At 35.4% G+C, this 19,459-nt stretch overlaps 1 protein-coding gene across 2 annotated transcripts in view; it reads right to left on the bottom strand.

The window, feature by feature from the left end:
- The window catches only part of ca16b (carbonic anhydrase XVI b), a 149,480-nt gene that overhangs the window by 48,333 nt on the left and 81,688 nt on the right, over positions 1 to 19,459 (bottom strand). Inside the window, exons 1-4 of one of the 2 annotated variants that reach the window (XM_087801892.1) lie at positions 14,272 to 14,295; positions 14,065 to 14,160; positions 9,162 to 9,228; positions 1,880 to 2,037 (exon numbers count right to left, since the gene is read on the bottom strand). In XM_087801892.1, the coding sequence (XP_087658018.1) occupies positions 1,880 to 2,037; positions 9,162 to 9,228; positions 14,065 to 14,160; positions 14,272 to 14,280 (330 nt within the window). In that variant the 5' untranslated portion in view covers positions 14,281 to 14,295. Of the gene's footprint in view, positions 1 to 1,879; positions 2,038 to 9,161; positions 9,229 to 14,064; positions 14,161 to 14,271; positions 14,296 to 19,459 lie in introns of those variants that run through there. The other variant, XM_087801891.1, reaches the window with a different exon arrangement.

The following is a 19,459-nucleotide window of genomic DNA, read 5'->3' as shown; positions in this document are numbered from 1 at the left end:
ACACACATCTCTAAAGTGTATATGTTGTTTATCTGAAATAAAAAAAAATGTAAATGCACAGAAAATTAGGAAGAAGGCTTGTGTATCGTTGCATGTCAACAAACCTTTTTTTTATTTTTTTATTTCTAACTTTTAACTTTATGACTTTTTATCATTTTCTTGTGAACCCTCAAATGTTATATTCATATCGAAATGTTTTTCCATACTTTTTTTTAATAATCAAATTCATTCAATTCTATGTTGAAGATTACATTAAGGTTAAATCAATTTTGATTTAATATTTAATAACTTTTTGTTTTTATTAATTAAAAAAATATTTAAAAGAAATGTCACATAGTTTAATTTTCTAATTCCAATAGTCAGTAAATATATATATTTGCCAAGTTCAATTTTTTTCATTTATATATATATTTTTAATTCAATATAAAAATGTCAGTATCATTTTGTTAACGTTTTATATTGAATATAACAGACTAAGAATTAAAATATATTGAATTTAGAATGTATATTTTCAAACTATTGGACCTAAACTCTATGTGTAAAAAAAGGAATTAATTGAAACATTTATTCAATTTAATTGCACCTGATCACTGTGTTATGATAATGTGTCTTAATGTTTTTAATTCTGTTCTATCCTCCATCAGGGACAACACTCTCCACCCACTGCACCTGACCGTGGAGGAGCTGGCCAGCTCCTTCAGTGGCAGGCTCAGGCACCCCCAGTGTAGGACGGAGCGTTATAGAAGGTCCTTCATCCCAATTGGTGTCAGGATATTTAACTCTCTACTCTCTAAATATCCTGATGCTAATCCGTAGTGTTTTTCTTCTCGTGTGTTTTTATGTTTTGTTTTTATTTTATTTTATTTTATTTTTTATTTTACTTTATTTTATTCTGTTAATAGTGCTAATTTTTCTAATACTGTAAACAATTTGTATATTTTTAAGATCGTTTTATTTTATTTTATTTTATTATCTCTTTTACTATTTCTTTTTTTCCATGCACTTTATTTTCATTGTCCTGCTGCTGCTGTTGTAAAAGTGTGTTTCCCCTCTGGGGATGAATAAACGTTTTCTATTCTATTCTATTCTATTCTATTCTATTCTATTCAATGCTTGGCTTTTTTAATTTCATGTAAGGCGTCCTTGAGTGCCAAGAAAGGCACCTCTAAATAAAATGAATTATTATTATTATTATTAATTCAATCTTGCAGGAAAAAAAAATAATTAAAAAAAACAAAAAAAAAAACTAGTACTAACAAAGCAAACAAGTAATATTTAACCCTTGTGTTGCCTCTGGAAATAAAGAATAAAAGAAAAAAGCAAAACGACTTTTAGATTTTTGACATTCAAACAAAAAAAACAAGAAAACTTTATTTTCTACATTTAATTAAATCGACTCTTTACGGAATCTTCCCTGAAACTTCAAAAGATGCATCAATACCAACTTCCTCCCAACACAGAGAGGAGAGCGGGAGAAATTGGGTTTGATCAACAGGTGACAATCATCTTAAAATTAAAATTTAGAGTTTGTATTTCACAAATGACTCAAATGATTCATTTTCGTTCTAAAACCTTCAACCAAAGTTTGAAAAATAATTTAATTAATACAGTACAAGTATCTTCTAACCTTCTTTTAATAGAAAATACTGCTTTAAAACTTTTCATTTTAAACGTCCTACATTAAGATCTTATTGTGTAAATATTCAGCTTCATTATCTTTCATTAATTTAGTAATAAATTACTTTAATAATATAATTTACATTGAAAAAAGAAATGTACTTTCATTAACTGACGAGAATCCCTCAAATAGTAAAACAGGATGTTGACGCTTGAAGCACTTTTTTTTTCCAAAACTCTATTGTGAGAGGCACCAGCTCACCTGGGTGTGGGACAGATACACAGGTTTGGAGAAGACGATCCACTCGACCACTTTGCTGCACGGCGGGGTGGTCAGAGAACCCGTGTATCGGTAGTAACTGTCCACCGACGACGGCAGCAGATCCCTCAGGACGAACGAGCGGATGTTGGTCTCCTTTTCTAAGAGTCGAAAAGATTTTTGTTAAGAACGTGCATCACAGGAGCTCAAGCTCTTCTTCTGGAAAACATCACCGTGGAGGATATAATCACTATTTGAATCACAGGGGAGACGCAGCTGCTGGGTTTTGTTGAAAAGAGAAAGACAATAATTTAGTTATTAGTCGTTCAAATCCGAAACGTACCCGGCGTACATTTGCTAAATTGATGGACCAAACTTCATTTTCCCTGGATTAACTCAAAGTGCTCCACATATATAGGACGCCGGCCCCTGAATCAACGCACAGCTGGGAGAGCCAGGAGGGCACATGGTGTCCATTAGGCTTGTAGCCACGCTCCGACAACGTCATCCAAACGGTGTCTATAGATGCGACTTCCACGACAAAAACGAAGCAGGAGGAGCTTCAGCGTTCTTGCTCTTCCTCATGTTCTATTCTGATCCTAGAAGCTGTTCAATTAAATATCTCCAGAATTAAATAACCATCTGTCCTCATGTGTCATGACAAGAAGAAATAAAGGGGGTCGCCTCATGGAACCTTTCTTTAAAGGGCGACGAAGTTAAGTGTGTCTCAAATAGATCTTGTAAAACTCTCTTTTCATTGAAATATTTACATTGGAAAATTATCTTAAGCCCCACCCACTTAAAACACTTTTTCACAACTTTTTCTGGAGATAAAATCTTTTTTTACCATAACCACACCCACTCAGCTGTGATTGGTCATGTATGAATGTTTGTCAACACCAGGAAGTCTTCTCGTCCAAGGGACTTTTTGTATAAACAAAACCGGGGCGTGATCACAGCTGACTGGAGTAGGAGTGAAGCCATTATAACGTCATAATGGACTCGCTCTCGTAACCTCTTGTTCGCCCAGATTTCTTATCAAGTAATTCATTCAAATCATGATCATGATGAGGGACTTACTGCATCTTGGAGAGGATGACTTCAACATTTGAAACATGTGAGTCAGGAGAGTTGGATTTTCACATTCGTTAACCTCTAAAGACGGGTGTCAAATAAGAGCTCGGGACACCCTGGAATTCAAATTCCATTAAATATACAGGATGTCCAAAAAGTTTCCTTAAAAATAAAAATGTTAAAAAGCAAATTGATGACATCTTAACTCAAATGTACATGTTTTAGTTTTGTTTGAAGAAGAAAAGTCTGATTAGATTGATTTTTAAATGACCTCGAATTACAAAAAAAAAGACACTTGCTTGTAAAACGTAAAAAAAAATAATCTTTTAATTAAGTGAGAAAAACACTTTTAAAAGACAATGTGGGTTTTTTTTATCCATTGGCCTATTTCTTTTAATATCAACAAGTTATTAAGGTGATATTGTAACATCTTTAAATAAGACCTATCTTATCTGGAATCATCAGGTGAATTTATTTTATCATTGGGTCAAAAAAAGATGAAGATTTCTATTAAGATGAGACGTAAAAACATACTTACATTTCAAATGTATTTATGATAGAGTAATTTATCAATTTACTCTGAGAACATAGTGTTCAAAACATCTGCATTAAAGTGACACAAATAATGACCAAAGAAACTTTTAGACTTAGATAAAATGTTTCTGCTGCTGAAGCAACAAGTAGTTGATTTTCCATGGTTGTCGGCCCTCATGCTGCCACACGGCTTGGATGTTATCCAGCAGTGTTCGGAGAGAGGAACACAGCGACACAAGTCAATAACGCTGGCCTGAGCGGGTCCCCGAACAACAGCACGCCGCCAGACACAACCTGAAATCGTGATTCGTGCTGCATGGAAATGCTCCAATAGACTCCACAACTCCCGACCCAAGTCGTGAACAGTTTTGGTAAAAAAGAGGAAAATGAACTTTTCTCTGCGTCCGTCAGGGAGTCGCACAAGTTTCAACACCTCCCGTCCCAAATCAAAACAGCGTGTAAACGGTCCGGCTCGGAGCGCGTCGGGTTTCAACGCCGTTTGCTTGTTAGCGTTGACTTGCCGAACCCCTATGACTTCTGGGGGGAAACAATCATTTGCTTCACGTGGCGCGGCTTTTATGAAATCCCACAGAGACGTCTAGTCAATCTGCTCGGGTCGACTCCTTTATTTCCATTCCCAGTCTAGAGTCCGTGATTCTGTCTTTACATCCTTTTACTTTGGACTCGCAAAAATCACCTGTTGAGAATCTTAAAATAAGAAGCTAATGGTTTGTGTTCATTTAAAACAGTCATGAATGCATCAAATCTTTTATTTTGTATTCATTTATTTTATTCATGATAAGTCTCTAAATATGATTACATTTGTAGTACTGACTGACCATTAAAGCATTAAATACAACAAAATATTGGAAAAAAAAATGCTAAAATGCCTGATTTTAAATGTTATAAAATACAATGTTATAATTATTTTTGCATATTTAGCTTGATTTTATTCCATGATTTGTTAGTGGTTTTGAGGTCACAAAATCCACTGTATTTAATCAGTTAAAGAAGAAGAAAGTGTTAACATGTCTCTTTCCTGTTCAGATTACAAGAGCAAACTTGACAGTTTTACTATAAAAAACTTGTAATTAACTTGTAATTGAACTACATCTCGACGCACAGCACTTAGTGAAGAAACTTTGTTGAATGCATTCCATAAAAGATTCTTCAGTAAGTAAAAATACTCCCGATCGAAGTCAGTGACGAGAAAAACATTTTTACTTTATTATTATTTTAAAGCATTCAGTTTCACGGCCAAACCACCGAGTGTATCATGTCTTACTCAATATGGTGACTTTTACATGGTACAGATAAGAACGTGAAGAATTTAAACAGAAATTCAACAGTATTCTAGCTGCAGTTCTCAATACTTTTTTTTTATGATATCGATTTAACGGAAAACCCCTCAAAAAAACAAAAAACTAAATGTTTGGTGAAAGTATAATAAAATGGGTGTTTGAATCTAAATTGAGGTAGTAGTTATTGTATCTTCTTTTTGTAGTTAATTCCCTATAGATGTACTGTGTATCTATCTATCTCTCTCTCTATATATATATATATATAAAGAAAGAAATAGTATAGTATTAGTATTCAAAGTAAAAATGTATTGAAACAGTTGAAATGATGGCATAAAGAAGAAAGACTGATATGAAAACATTGAAATGAAGTGAAAAAGGTTGAGAAGAGAGGGAAAAAAAGCATAATTTGTGGTAGAAGTAGAAGAAGTAGTAGTGGGAGTAGAACAAGTAGTCAAATTAGTAGTAGAAGTAGTAAAGTTATTATTAGAAGTAGTAGTAGAAGTAGTATAAGAATTAGTAGTAAAAGTAAAAGTAATGAGAGTAGAAGAAGAAGAAGTAGTAATAGAATAATTAGTAGTAGATGTAGTTTCAGAATTACAACTACTCTCTTGTCTTAGTGTCAAACAGAGTGTGAAAAAAGGGTTGCGGTCGTAGAATTAGTAGTAGAAGTAGTAGTAGAAGTAGAAGTAGAAGTACTAGTAAAATTAGTAGTAGAAGACGTAGTAGTAGAACTAGTAGTGGGAGTAGAAGAAGTATTAGGATTAGTAGTAGAAGTAGAAGAAGTAGTTGAATTAGAAGTAGAAATAGTAGAGTTATTAGTAGAAGTAGTAGTAGAAGTAGAATATGTAGTAGTAGTAGTAGTAGTACAAGAAGAGTTAGTAGAAAAAGTAAAAGTAATGAGAGAAGAAGACAGAAGTAGAAGTAGTAGTAGAAGTATAATTAGTAAAAGCAGCAGTAGTATTACAATTATCATTCACACTATTAAACAATCATAGCTTGTTCTCAGAACAATAACTTGAAACTCAAGTATTTTTTTTTAAGTCTTATCTTGTGTGGTACAAATAAATTATTCTTGCACAACACAGTCCTTTTCTTCCTATCACCCTGAGACATAATTGCTGGAGTTGATTCTGTGTATCTTACAAGGGTCACAAATATTGTACCCATTCCGTACAAGCCATTCTGGTCATTACATTATGTGTTAAGGTATCCTGGAGGCTCCTCCGGCAGGAGAGGCAGCGGCCAGACTTAAATGGATTGTTATCACCGCCGCCAGATCTCTGCTCCCACACAAGCAAAGGGAAAAGGAAAGGGGGCGGGAGGCGAGGAGGGGAGGCGTCTGATAAAAACGGCTGGCGCTGACAGCCGATCTCGGGGCCCGCGCGGTGGCCTCCGACTGCTGCGAGGGGGCCACGAGGACCAAGATGGATCCCAATGATTAGCGGCTCCGTTGTGGCAGATAAGAATCAAGCAAGGTCGTGTAAAGCAAACAGTAAACACAAATCCATCCGTGTTACAAAAGAAGATCCATTTAGTGGTACAGAAATCACTGGGATTTAGCTCCTCTTGGCCCGACAAGACATAATAAATAGAAAAGCGTTATCGCCAAGTGGATGTCAACGCTCGTCCGGTGTGTGTGAGTCAGTGGATGAGTTCATGCCTCATCTGTACTTGGCATCCAGCTTCAAAAACGCTTCTTTTTTTTCTCGAGTTCAGACTGCGTACGTGCCCCGTCGCCCATGTGCCGCTCATGGATGCTGATGGATGGACGACCGCGGGATAACGAGCTTGTGGAAAAACCAAGCAGCATAACAGGGAGGTGCAGAGAATTAAGCAGCCCGTCAGGAAAAGGGAACACGGAGAAAGGGAAGCGGCGCTACGCTCCATCTTACCTCCGACATGATAGATCACAGGATGTTCAAGCGTCGAGTCAGAATGCTAATACCTTCAGTTTGTTGGTATATGAGCGGTTTATTTGCTTCTGAACGGGAATATAAATGATGTAGATACATTCCATGTCATGGATCAGAAGAGTTGCTCATCTTTGTGGGTTTCACATGGTTCAGAAATATACATCTTTACATCAAGTGTTGACATTTATTTATCTTGATTATATAGTTATAGTTAGATATATAGTAATGAAAACGCATCAAATAAGACAAAAATGTCATAAATACACAGTAAAACAAAACTACAGCCTACAAAATAAAAAAGCGTATTTTGAATTCAAAGAATAAAGCATAATGTACCTCTGGCGGCCTCTAGAGGTGTGTATTGGAAAGAATACCATATATATCACGATACAGGGACAACTTTAACCTATTTTCTGATATACTATGATACTGCAGTATCATGGATATATTTGTAAAATTGTAAAGTACTTGACTCTGGTGTTGCAGAATCTACAGACCACATGACTGACAACTGCTTTCATTCGTTTTGAAACCAAAATATGTCCAAACATCAGCTGCCGGAGTCTACTGTATCCTCTCGTCCTGAGTCGTCCTCGAGGGATTTCACCGTTACTTTAGCAGCGGAGGATGTTTTGACTGCTGCCATCTAGTGGCCGGAGATTTAATCGCAACATACTTTTATGTAGCTTGATTATATAGTTAAAAAGAAAATGCATCAAATTAGACAAAATGTTCTAAATTCACAGTTCGACAAAAATCCAACCTACAAAATAAAAATCATATTTTGAGCAAGGGAAAAAAACCTGTTGCACGGTCTCAACAAAACATTTACATCTGATTTAATCCTTCCCAGCTACACAGGGTCAAAGAAGGAAGACTCAACCGTTTCGAATCTTCATGTATCGCAGTGATCGCTCTAAAAAAAACAAAAACACTGTGGACCACTGCTGGTTTTTGAAGGTCCATATTTCTTGGTTCGGGGCAATCTGTTCAGAGCTCGGGCACTGGGACTTGAAAATACCCAAATAGAACATGAGTCCAATTATTCAGTCTATGCATGAGTCACGGTGTCGCGGGAGGTTATCAGTCCATTCAGTGTCTCAGTGCTGCTGTTTCAGCCGCCAAAATAATACATTTATTGAAGCTGGTTGTTTTTATTGACACCAAAAATCATTCACCACATAATATGTTTTTGGAGCCTTCAGAAATACTTTGAAGGAATGTTGAGTTACACACTGACGTGTGATGAAAATTGAGTCCTCGCATATAACGAAAGAACTGTACAATGACATCTAAAACCCTTGAGAATATATATTTTTTGTTCCTTGGCAAGATGAAAAAAAAAAAGAAACCCAACAAATACTCACCACATCTCTTGTGATCAAAAGACTGAAAACCACCAGGTGACAAAACCCTTCATACAACAACAATAATGACTCTCCGGCTTGAAGCCCGGCTCGTCTCAAACATCCAGCCGTTCATTATTTCCCGTCACCGTGTGTGTTGTTTGTGTCCTTGGTGTCGACTTATCTGAGAAAAGTAGCGCGCAGAAAGACGGCGGCCGGAGCTGCGTCTGAAGCACTCGTCCATATAGACGTTCTTGTTCTTGGTGTGGAGCTACAGCTGTGAATGACTCTTGTGTTTGTGTCGAGCTAACAGCTGCTGTGAAGGATGACACTCTTTTCTTTGTCGAGAACATCTGTTTATACGAGTGTGGGGGGGAAGACGGAAGTAAGTTTGATGACAAATCTATTCACGGATGATCTAAAGCAATCTCTCAACTGGTTTGAAACAAACAAAAAAGACTTTTTAAAAACCAAACTCCAAATCTTATTAATTTAAAGTGCAACAAATGGGTTGATTTAAGTAAGTAAGTAAGTAATATTTATTTATATAGCGCTTTTCGAGACCAGGGTCACAAAGCGCTTAAACAATCAAAACAATACTCAAAAAAAGTGTATCTTAAGTAAATGTGTGACTCTATTGTATCATCAGTTTGTGTGACTTTGTCTTTTCACTGAAATATTGACATTATAAAAAATATCTTAGGCCCCGCCCACTGAAAAAACTTCCTGGACATTAAATCTTGTTTGCCATAACCGCAATCACTAGGCTGTGATTAGCGTCATACAAAGCGTCATCAATCCCAGAAGTCTCCACCTCCAAGGGACTCGTTTTATAAACAAAACGGGGCATGAGTACAGCTGGCTGGAGGAAGAGTGAAGCAATTATAACGTCATGATTGACTACGCTCTCGTAACCTCTCGTTCGCCCAGATTTTAGACCAACTTGATAAAGTAATAAGTTCAAAAGATGGTCATGATGAGGGACTTACTTCATCTTGGAGAGGAAGACTTCAACATTTGAAACATGAGTCAGGAGAGTTGGGTTTTCACATTAGTTGACCTTTAAGTATATTTAAGACATAAAGTTGCGTAAATGAGAATCATCAGTCAAGCTCACCATGATGTACGACGCCTTTCAACCCCTGGATGATGGGCTCCACGGCCGAGTTGTCTTTTGTCCCCAACTACAACAAGGAAACAACAACAAAAAATCAGAAAAAAGATGAAAAAATACGACCTGTGTATTGTGGGGTTTCTTAGCTGCAATTAAACCATAACGTATGTGTTCTTGGTAAGAAACGAATCAATATCAATATTTAAATACATTTTGCGATTTATATAATTGTACGTATTCTTTTTAAGTCATTGCTTGTTATTATTTAGTGTCGTTTTTTTTATATGTTTTAGGCCTTTTTTAGGGTTTTAAAGCCCGATTTAAAAAAACAAATGTGTTTGTGGTATCCCTTGTGTTGATTCTGGCTAAAGATGAACAACCTCTCAAAAAGACCTTAAACAAAAGGCAACACACGGGACACTACAAGCACATTTGTTTGAGGGCCATCAGGTCCCCTTGAGATAATACAAGGGTTAAACATTTTTTAAGAGAAATAATAAATATATATTTTTTAATAAATATATGAACTTTGAAGTTTTGTTCATTCAGAAACATTTACAGAGCTTTTTGTCTGGAACATAATGTTACTTTCACATGTTACTTTATCTGATGCGTCCTCATAAATCACATGACGTGTTTTATGAGGACACACACAGGCCTGGCATATGTACTACATCATTTTCCCAGGGACCCTGAAATCTCCTTATTTATAAAGAGCATTGCTAGGGAAGAAAGATCTGCGGACGAGCCTACGTCGATGCCGTCTTTATCTATTCGCTAATTTGCGCGACACACTTTAGCGACAAATCGCGCAATATTACCGATGTCCTATTTAAAGACGAAGAAAAAAAAAAAAGAGTGTTGGGACACAGGGAACAATATTCCTTTGGCAAACATTTATTCCAGTCGGTAAAGTGGAGAATAATTTTGGGCGTGAATGCTGAATGTGGATAATACTCACACCTTAGAGGCCATTAACGGGCCTGTGGGGAACACAGCGGACTCCTCATTGATTAGAAATGGTAAATCTTGGCCGCTGTGTTTTAAGAGTAAACTGCTCTTCAGTAGACTGTGTACGCCGGCGTAATTGCGGTAAGCAATCGGACTGTCGGAACCCTGCCGAGGCGTTTAGTCGAGTCTACGCACACACTTCGTCATTGTCAGCAAGAAGACCTACATTAAAAACACCTGTGTCCCCATTCCTACCTACCCACCCCCCCGTCTGGAAGCTGACCCCCACATATATACTATTAAGCAGAATGTTAGCACACATTGATCACCTGTCATCAATTGTAAAAATACTGCTAATAGAAAATTAGGGTGTAAAACTGGAACAGCGCCCGGGGCTGTCTCGGCTGCTATGTGCTTTTCATGGGGCATAAATCTCTGGGGGGCTTTTATAGTTAACATAAATTAGGGTCCCTCTTTTGTACATTAGACGCGTTCACGCTCAGCCCTTCAGGCTATGATTTAGAGCGGCGGCTGCGAACACTGGTCATAGAGGGTGTCACGGCACGTCCACTAATGGATCACGCCGAGCGGTCTTTCGGCACAATGACAAAGATATTCAGCCCAGAACGGCTGGAAGAGTAGATTAGTGTTTTTAATGGCAACAACTGCAAATCATCAGATTTGTTGGATGTGGTTCGCAGTTGCTTCCTCCGGGACTCTTGTCATTTCAATGAAGCTCTTCAACTTCCATAGAGTGTTTGTGAAGAAGCTTCTCGTGCGTTACTGTGAAGAATAAATCTACACATGTCAAACACATAACATTGTTACAGCGACAGCAAATTCCAATAGATATTTACATTGTTAAGCACGTATGAATAAGGATGGGTACCGTACTTTGGTACCGACTATCGAAACATGCTTCGTCTTTCTATACAAAACTTGATAACGTGTGGATTTTTCTGAAGAAAAACTAATAATGTTATGTAAATCTTTGTATCCTTTCCCCTTTCCCCTCCTTTCCAATTAAAAAATACAATGAAGATCAAATTGATATGTTAGCAAGTGTTTTTTTCACTGGAAACTATTGGTAATTTTTTTTATATATATAAACAGCCTTGAGTGGAAATTTAACAAGGATGAAAAAAAATAATTCAATATTTTTACTGTGTTTAATTTCATTTTCTTGTTTGAGTTGATCCTTTAAAATTGGTATCACAAAAAGTATTGTTCAGGAACTGGTATCGAAGTGGAAGTATCACTATTGGCACTCGTATCGGAAAACCTTCTGTTTTCATTTTAACAAAAACTGGTGATATTTTATTAATAAGACTCACCCGCACTGAAGGAAGGAGAGATTTCGCCGCAACTCCAACTTTTTTTTGTCTATTACTTTTTGTTTTTTATCAATACTTTATTTATTATTGGATATATTTAATCATTTTATTTTTTATTATCATTAATATTACTATTGTTGGGTATTTATTATTATTTCAAAGGTTTTATTGTCTTTATTATTATGAGTTAATTTGTGTGTTATCATTTTTAATACATGTACTGTAAGTCTAAATATAATGTGTACGGTTAATCATTGTATACTGAGCTGCTTTTACAACCTCCATTTCCCCAATGTGTGAAGAATAAAAAAGGCAACAACAAGATATGGATTTGCAATATAAACTAAATAAACTGAATCTATATTAATTATACTGTATACTGATGCAGTACATAGTTTATATCGATGTAACTGGATATTTTAAAGAAAATTCAAATAAATTAATGTTTACAGACACGTTTAACTTTGTGAAAATTTGTGAAACTATTATAGTTATATAGTTATATATGGAATAAGTCTTCTGAGCCCATATAAAGGAGAAAAACAAATGCATTCACCAACTTATTTGAATATTAACTTCATATAGCGGAACATTTACTAACAGTCAACATGAGTCATAATTTCATGGGCTACAAATAACAGTAAAAAACATTAAAAAACATGGAGCTATGAGGCCGTAAATGTGATTTTAATGCAGGAGTTATCGCTGGAATAAAAGAGTCTGTTTTCTGTTTGTTTTGACACTTCTCTGATGTAAGGAGATCAGAGCGAGGAACCATCTTCTAATAAGTCCAACAACTTCAACATTTATCACGGAGTAAATTTTCATAATTTTTCAAGTCTTTTCACATCTTTTCATGATTGACTCTTTTAATAGCTCGACTACATTTTAAAACCCATCAATATTTGTATCAACTGAGATGAAAAACCATCATCAAAACGAAGCTGAACTTGTAAACATAATAATTAATAACAGCATGTGTCAAACTAAATAACATGAGTGACTTAAACACTATATATACTAAAACACTGTAACTGGCTCTTCTGTAACAAGAGTTAAGAATCCCAATTAAAGAGAAGTTGTTGATGCTGTATTCTTATTAAAAGCTAATTATAGCATAAAAGAATCTCTGTGGTTTAATTTCGCTGAAAATTCTACTGCTTCAGCTTTTGACACAAGGGACTCTGGTTTCCTCCCTTCAAGCACAAACATTACATCCGCCTTTCCATCTTTCATCATCCATTTGAAGTCATTTTCCTTGTGGATTCCAGGTTATATGTTGACTACTTAAGTTTTAGCTCCTTAGGTCAAAATCGAAGTAGATGAATGTTGATGTATTGACCTATAAATATGTGAGTGTTGAAGATAAGATAAGGAATCGAGATTATGGATGTCAACAATAAAAGTAAAACTAATGTTTAAGTAAATTAATTTGTTCGGTGTAAGAGGACAAACGCTAACATAATATAGATTATGTTTGGCCCCTTCATTGAGTTTGTATATACTCTAGGTGGACTAGTTCACTTTAACTTAGTCTGATTCTAAGCCGCCTCTATTTATGAGGTAATTAGTTTATTAGTGAAGTAATGATGTTATTCTATGTTAACCTTTTTATCCTTTTTTAATCAATTTAAGTTATATTTGCACTTTGTTGTCCCTTTTTACTTTCTTCTCTTTATTGGCACTTTCTTGTCCCTTTGCTCTTTGTTCTTTTTATTTGTACTTTGTGGTCCCATCGCACTTTCTTCTCTTCATTGGCACTTTCTTGTCCCTTTGCACTTTGTTCTTTTTATTTGCGCTTTTTTTTCCCCTTTGCACTTTGTTTTTGCTTTTATAAAACTTCTGTTCCTTCTACCTAAGATGTGGCCCAATTGACTTTTCTTAAAATAAACAAATCAATTGACACAATGTAAACATATTTTGTATAATAAAGGATTTCATGAATGTTTGTCAAAACTATAAACATACAATTTAAATACGAAATAACTATTTATACATTAAATTAATGAATATGCAACCGTCAGAGTTAAATTAACTTATTTTACATAAAATGAAGCTATTTTATATTCAATGACTGTCTTCGTTGTATAGAGAGGACCTGGATACTTTTATCAAATAATTGATATTTGATCTATGTTCTTTATATTTTGATCTTTTCTTTATATTTGCACTTTTTTTTAATTGTGCTTTGTTCTTGTTTTTATGAAACTATAGTCTGTTGTTTAAATGGAAACCCAATTTCAAGAAGGAGACCTCCAGAGGGATTAACGAAGTAATAGAGTTAATTTTGTCCTTTTTGTGAGTATTTATTTTTCCTCAAATTAAGTTGTTTTAGAAAAACATGCCAATTCTAATATTTTATATATATATAAACGTTTTATTATTAATATAGTTCATAAACTTTGCTATAAAAATGTCATGGATTATTAACCGTTTTATTTCATTTTTTATTACAACCCACATATAATATGGCCCCTAGTGAAATTTAGAATTCCTTAAGAAATAAAATGGAAAGTGGAAAGTGTGGTTTGTAAATTCTTAAAAGCATTTAAGTTTTGAATGAAAAAAACAAACAAGAAGCTTAAAGAAGCTGGAGTGTTTTTAAACTTCTGGTTGTTTACCTCAAAGAAAACTGTCATGGCGGCGATGATGCGTCTCTCCTTGATGGCGACGCTGAGGCTGTCGAAGTCGTCAGAGTTGTACAGGTAGATCTGCATCTGCGAGGGAAACGGCAGCATCAGCAGTGGACGGACAGAATGAAAAACCATGAATCAAGCGCTCGCGGAGCTGATGAAAAGATTTTTTTTCTTCTTCTTCTCTGTATTTACCATTCCCATAAATCATCCATAATCTGCGTCACTCCTTCTTTGTCTTCTGTCACATCTGAAGGATACTTGAAATATAACATGTCATACCTCAGGGCTAGCGTCCTGGCGGGGAAGGAGCGAGAGGGACGAAGAGGAGTGTGAGCGAGCACTCATCTGGGTTGAAAGATCTGAAGGAATAAAGGCCTTCTAATCATTGCTAACGAATACCTTAAATCACCCACAACACAGTGGTGGATGCTAAACGTGAAGCGCTCATGAAACGCGTAGCTTCAAACACGGCTGTGATGTCATCGCCGCGTGACACTGATCGAACTTTAAAACCGTTGAAATAACAGAAGCGTGAGGAGAAACATGTGTGAGATGTTCCTCGGAACGTTTTCACGACCTCATCATCGCCGCCTGGTTTGATCTTTTTAGAGAATCTCTAAATTGAACCTAAATCACATTTTATTCATCGATTTTCTGCCGCCTGTGCTGGTGCGAGGCCTGCGGGCGGGGCTGACATCTGAGCCCGGTACATAGTGGGAGAGGTGGGTCCCAATCCATCACCGGCACATGTAGCAGGACAGGCACTCAACACTAGTTTTAAGAGTCATCAATTAACCCGTGTGTTTCTGAGCAATGCTACCAAACTCCCCGGAGACACACAGAGGAAGAAACTCTGACCAGGGTTTGTGCCTCGAAAAAAAAATGGTCAAAAGTATTTACATTAGTACTCGGAAAATATTAAGGTGTGTACGGGAAAGGCTAATCTGAACTCACACCTAGTTTTTTTGTAAGAAATACCTTGCGTCACATGGCCGTGACAATGCTGATTGGATCTTACTGAGAGGAAACGAGTTATAGAAGTAAAGTGCACACTGTGAATTTACAAAAACAAACATGAATTAACAGGAGTTACATTGCTTTAAACTCATAACAAAACTGCATGTAACAACTCATCAAAACATTTTACTAGTTTAAAGTTCAACTAAATTATTGATTTAAGTGTGTCTTAAATAGATGTGAGACTCTATAGTATGTTTCGGTTTTTACACAAATGTCTTTTTATTTAAATATTTAAATTAGAAAAGTATCTTAAGCCCCGCCCACTGAAAACACTTTTCTGGAGATAAAATCCTGTTTACCATAAACACATCTACTCTGTGGTAATTGATCATGCTGGGGAGGAGTGAAGCGCCACAATGGACTCCGCTCCTGTACCTTCTCGTTCACCCAGATTTCATACAAACTTTATAAAGTAATAATTAAAAAAAATATATATTTTTTGCGATATCTTTATTCATATTTACCATCACTGTATCGATTTAAATGATTATTGTTGTCATTATTATTTTCTTTCAAATCATTTACATTTTTTTTTTATCATAGTCCTTTTGTGGTTAATATTTTAATAAGTGTATTTGAATAAAATATATATTTTTATACAATTAACAAGCAAATATCCACAGCGTTCATTTTGTGTCGCAGTTAAACTTCCTGCTGCTAGATGGCAGCAGTCATTACGTCTTCTGAAGCTATAGAAACAATGAAGATCCCGGTGATGACTGAGGACGAGAGGATACAGTCGACTCCAGCAGCTTTTAACGCTGATGTTTGGACATATTTTGGTTTCAAAAAAAATTAAAGCAGTTACGACTTCATCAAGAATCATGTGGTCTGTAAATTCTACAACACCAGAGTCAAGTACTTGACAATACTACACATACTGTATATCCTTGTTGTGACTGCGTGGATTAAAGAAATGTGCAGTCTCATCCCTCTCTAGTAAATTAAATGCGAGGTGTTGAAGGCGTCTTCTGCTAACCTCGTCTTCTTTGAGCGCGAGTCCTGTCTCAGACTTTTGGGGCCCGAGATTGAGGTCAAACGAAGCTCAACTTTAATTAACACACAAGTATGTTTTAGCACAAATATGCCCTGGAAGGTGAGGAAGAGACTTCAGAGTTAAGTGCAGTCTTTTCTCAGGATGACAGTTCTGTTGGTTTAATGTCTTGTGGTGTGTTTAGCAACACTTAACCAGGCCAAGGTCAACAGCAGTCTGCAATAAAATCAAAGTTACTTTTATGATGCTCAAGTATGAGAAGGAAAACTATTTTAAAAAAAAAAAGGTTTATTGATTGGTTAGATCAAAAATAAAACCTGTAGAAAAATGATAGTTTTCTCCAATTACATATTTTTATTGAAATAAAACACAATAATTAGACAGTCTAAAATAACTTTTTGATCAGTTTTTTTAAAACCATTACCTTAATTATTTGATATCTATACTCATGGATTAATAATGGATTTTAATGGATTATTTTCCATTTTTACAATAACAATATTGCTATTCTTCTGCTGATCCTTTTTGTTTTGCCGGCCTCACACAAATGTTGATGGCAAATACATAAAATTGTTGTAGTTTTTGTAGTTTAAAAACTAACCACAGTAATGCTATGGCTAATGCTAAGGCTAATGCTAAAAATAAACCTCCAAACGTGTTTTTTTGTTGTTTTGTTAGGATCTGTTGCAGTGCATTATGGGACTGAAGAACATTTCTAATATAATAGTTAGAAATTAAGAAAATATATATCAGATACCATTACATCTGTGGTTAAGACGCATATATAACGAAAATGTACTTTTCTGGTATTTTGGTTTGAATTTATGATCTTTGGTACTTCAGCATAAGGAATAAAAATTTAATATGACAATAAAATAATACTACTAATAACAATGACAATCTTAATTAAAAATAAAATAATTAAAAAATATATAATGCAAGCAATCTGCTGGTTTTTACCGTGTTATGACATGATAGCATTAATGACGAAAAATTAGCTAATTAGGGCATTAAATAAATAACTATCGATGCAGCAACAACAAGTTCAATGAGGCACAAATTGACTCAATGCTGATCATTTAAGTTAATCACTTTCACTCCGAGCTGATTCCACAGTTGCCTTTAATGGAACTAATTTGTTGTCTGAGATCTCGGCAAAGACCAAGCCGCGGCCATTCATCAGCCGTCAGCTGTTATTAACTACATCAACCAATTAAGGTCCCAGTGGACTTCATTTACTCGCCAAGAGCTGCCATTTTGACCCGCTCTTGTTTACAGAGGCTCTTTGAAAAATGTGCTGTTTAATTATCAAATTTCCTTTAAATAGCCAATAAAAATAAATGTTGCCCAGAGCCGTTTGAATCACTTGACTTCACGCTTGGTTTCACTGGGTTTTTAAAGATCTTGCAAAGAATTAGCGCAGTTAATAGGAAGCCACATCCGTTTTTTTATGCCAAGTGTTCAATTAAAGCGGGAACGACAGGTTCTTGGAACAATTCTGAATCTCTTTAAAGGCATGCACATGCCTTCATGTGTACTTCTTTACATTGCTACTAGATTTATGAGCATTTAGGAACTGCTGGATACAGAAATAAAGATGATTTCTACAAGACAAACTTCCCATTCTTCTCTTCTTTCCTCATCCTCTTTGTTCCATTATGTGCTTCTTTTTCAGGCATTCAGCACAATAGTCAAGAGATCTTCCATTTTATCAGAAGGTTGAAAAACATTCCTGCTATGCATCATTTCCCAAGATAGAAAGATGACTGTGATGCAACACGATGGAGCGGAGTGACTGATGCCTGGATCAAAAGTTTGGGTATCGTGTAGTGACGGACCACTCGCAAACAAATACACACTCCAAGTAAATGATACCGAGTACGCGGTTCTGAAAATAGATTGTGGATCTGCAGTTTCATTTGAAAGCAGCATGTATGAAAGAACTACATGATGTACAGTACAAGATGTTTTTTTTCCCTAGAGTAAACATTGTCACTACAAATACAAATTAAGTCTCAATCAGTGTCATGATGAAATTAAATTTGAGAAGTATACATTGAATGATTGTGTCACTCCCAAGCAGGTATATGAATGAAGTACGTATATATATATATATATATATGAATCTCAAGAGTCAAATTAAACACCACAAAGAGAAGTGTTGATGCTAGTTTCTAAATACTGAAACTTACAGTTGTTGAATATGAAGAAGCTTTTATTTTGCATAACTCAAGGTGTGATGTCACCGTTTATATTTGGCCTTGCTCACTTTCATAAAACATCAAATATTAAACATTTATTTAAAAATAATTATGATTATGTTATAAATATGTTTCATATAAAAGCTAGGCTATTTTTTAGCTATTGGTTAGCATAGTGTTTACCTTTTCTGCTGAAACACAAATAATATACTGTATGTTTCAATATATATATATTTTTTGAGATGAAGCAGCAAGTATGTTTAAAAATATATTGAATATGTTAAAAAAAATATCAGTCCAATTATCTAGTTTATTGTCCGGCCACAATCACTGTTTGGTACTCTGCTGCAACAATGTGATTTTGTGAGAATGGTTTTGAACTCTGACAAACAATAGATACTCTTGTACGTTTCATTGTTGTTGACAACTAGACTATATCCATGTTGCATAAGAAGTGTTTATGAGATTATCAAAACACATAAATTAAGTTTTGTTTATGTTTGACCTCCCGATCAAGCTTTTAAAAAGTTTAGTCTGTTCCAATCTTTTAACGAAAATTCAAACCAAAAATAGTATCTGTGACGGCACATGTTTAGGCAGGCTGAATTATGATTGAGCGATGAAGCTGTGCCAATTAGCGTAAAGTCCACTGCACAATCCCTTATTTTAAATATTCAGGAAAACTGATTTAGTATAAAACCAAAAGTAAATTGTTAAAAAAAAGACGGCTCGTGAAACTGGGATGAAGATATAACAGCGACCTAACAGCCCTGTTTCAGAATTCAGACACACATGTAAACTCTGTGTTGTTCTCCTTGTATACAAGTAAAACGTCTGGCTTTAAACCAGATCTGACTTCTATTCTTTGTTCAAGTAAGTAAAAGCGTTGAGTCATAATCCTAACCTGACAGTACCTTTGTTCTTTTTTATTTAAACCACCATGTTTTTTGATTTAGATAAAAGCTTCTACCATTGTATTGAAATGTAACGTTCACGCTACGTGTCTTCCGAACACAATAATGTGGCGTCTTCCTCTTTGCCTCAATTATAAACTGTGAGAAAAAACAACATTAATGTTAAAGATGACATTTCGAAAGCTTTTTTTTTTCTAACTCAGTCCTCACTCGTTCAACAATAACTATTTTACAGGGAGGAGCTGCTCAGC

This window comes from Callionymus lyra, chromosome 10 (genome assembly GCF_982586985.1).
Source record: "Callionymus lyra chromosome 10, fCalLyr1.hap1.1, whole genome shotgun sequence".
Taxonomy (NCBI): Eukaryota; Metazoa; Chordata; class Actinopteri; order Syngnathiformes; family Callionymidae; genus Callionymus; species Callionymus lyra.
Note: the sequence above shows the minus strand (reverse complement) of the source record. Positions and strands in the feature narration are given on the sequence as shown.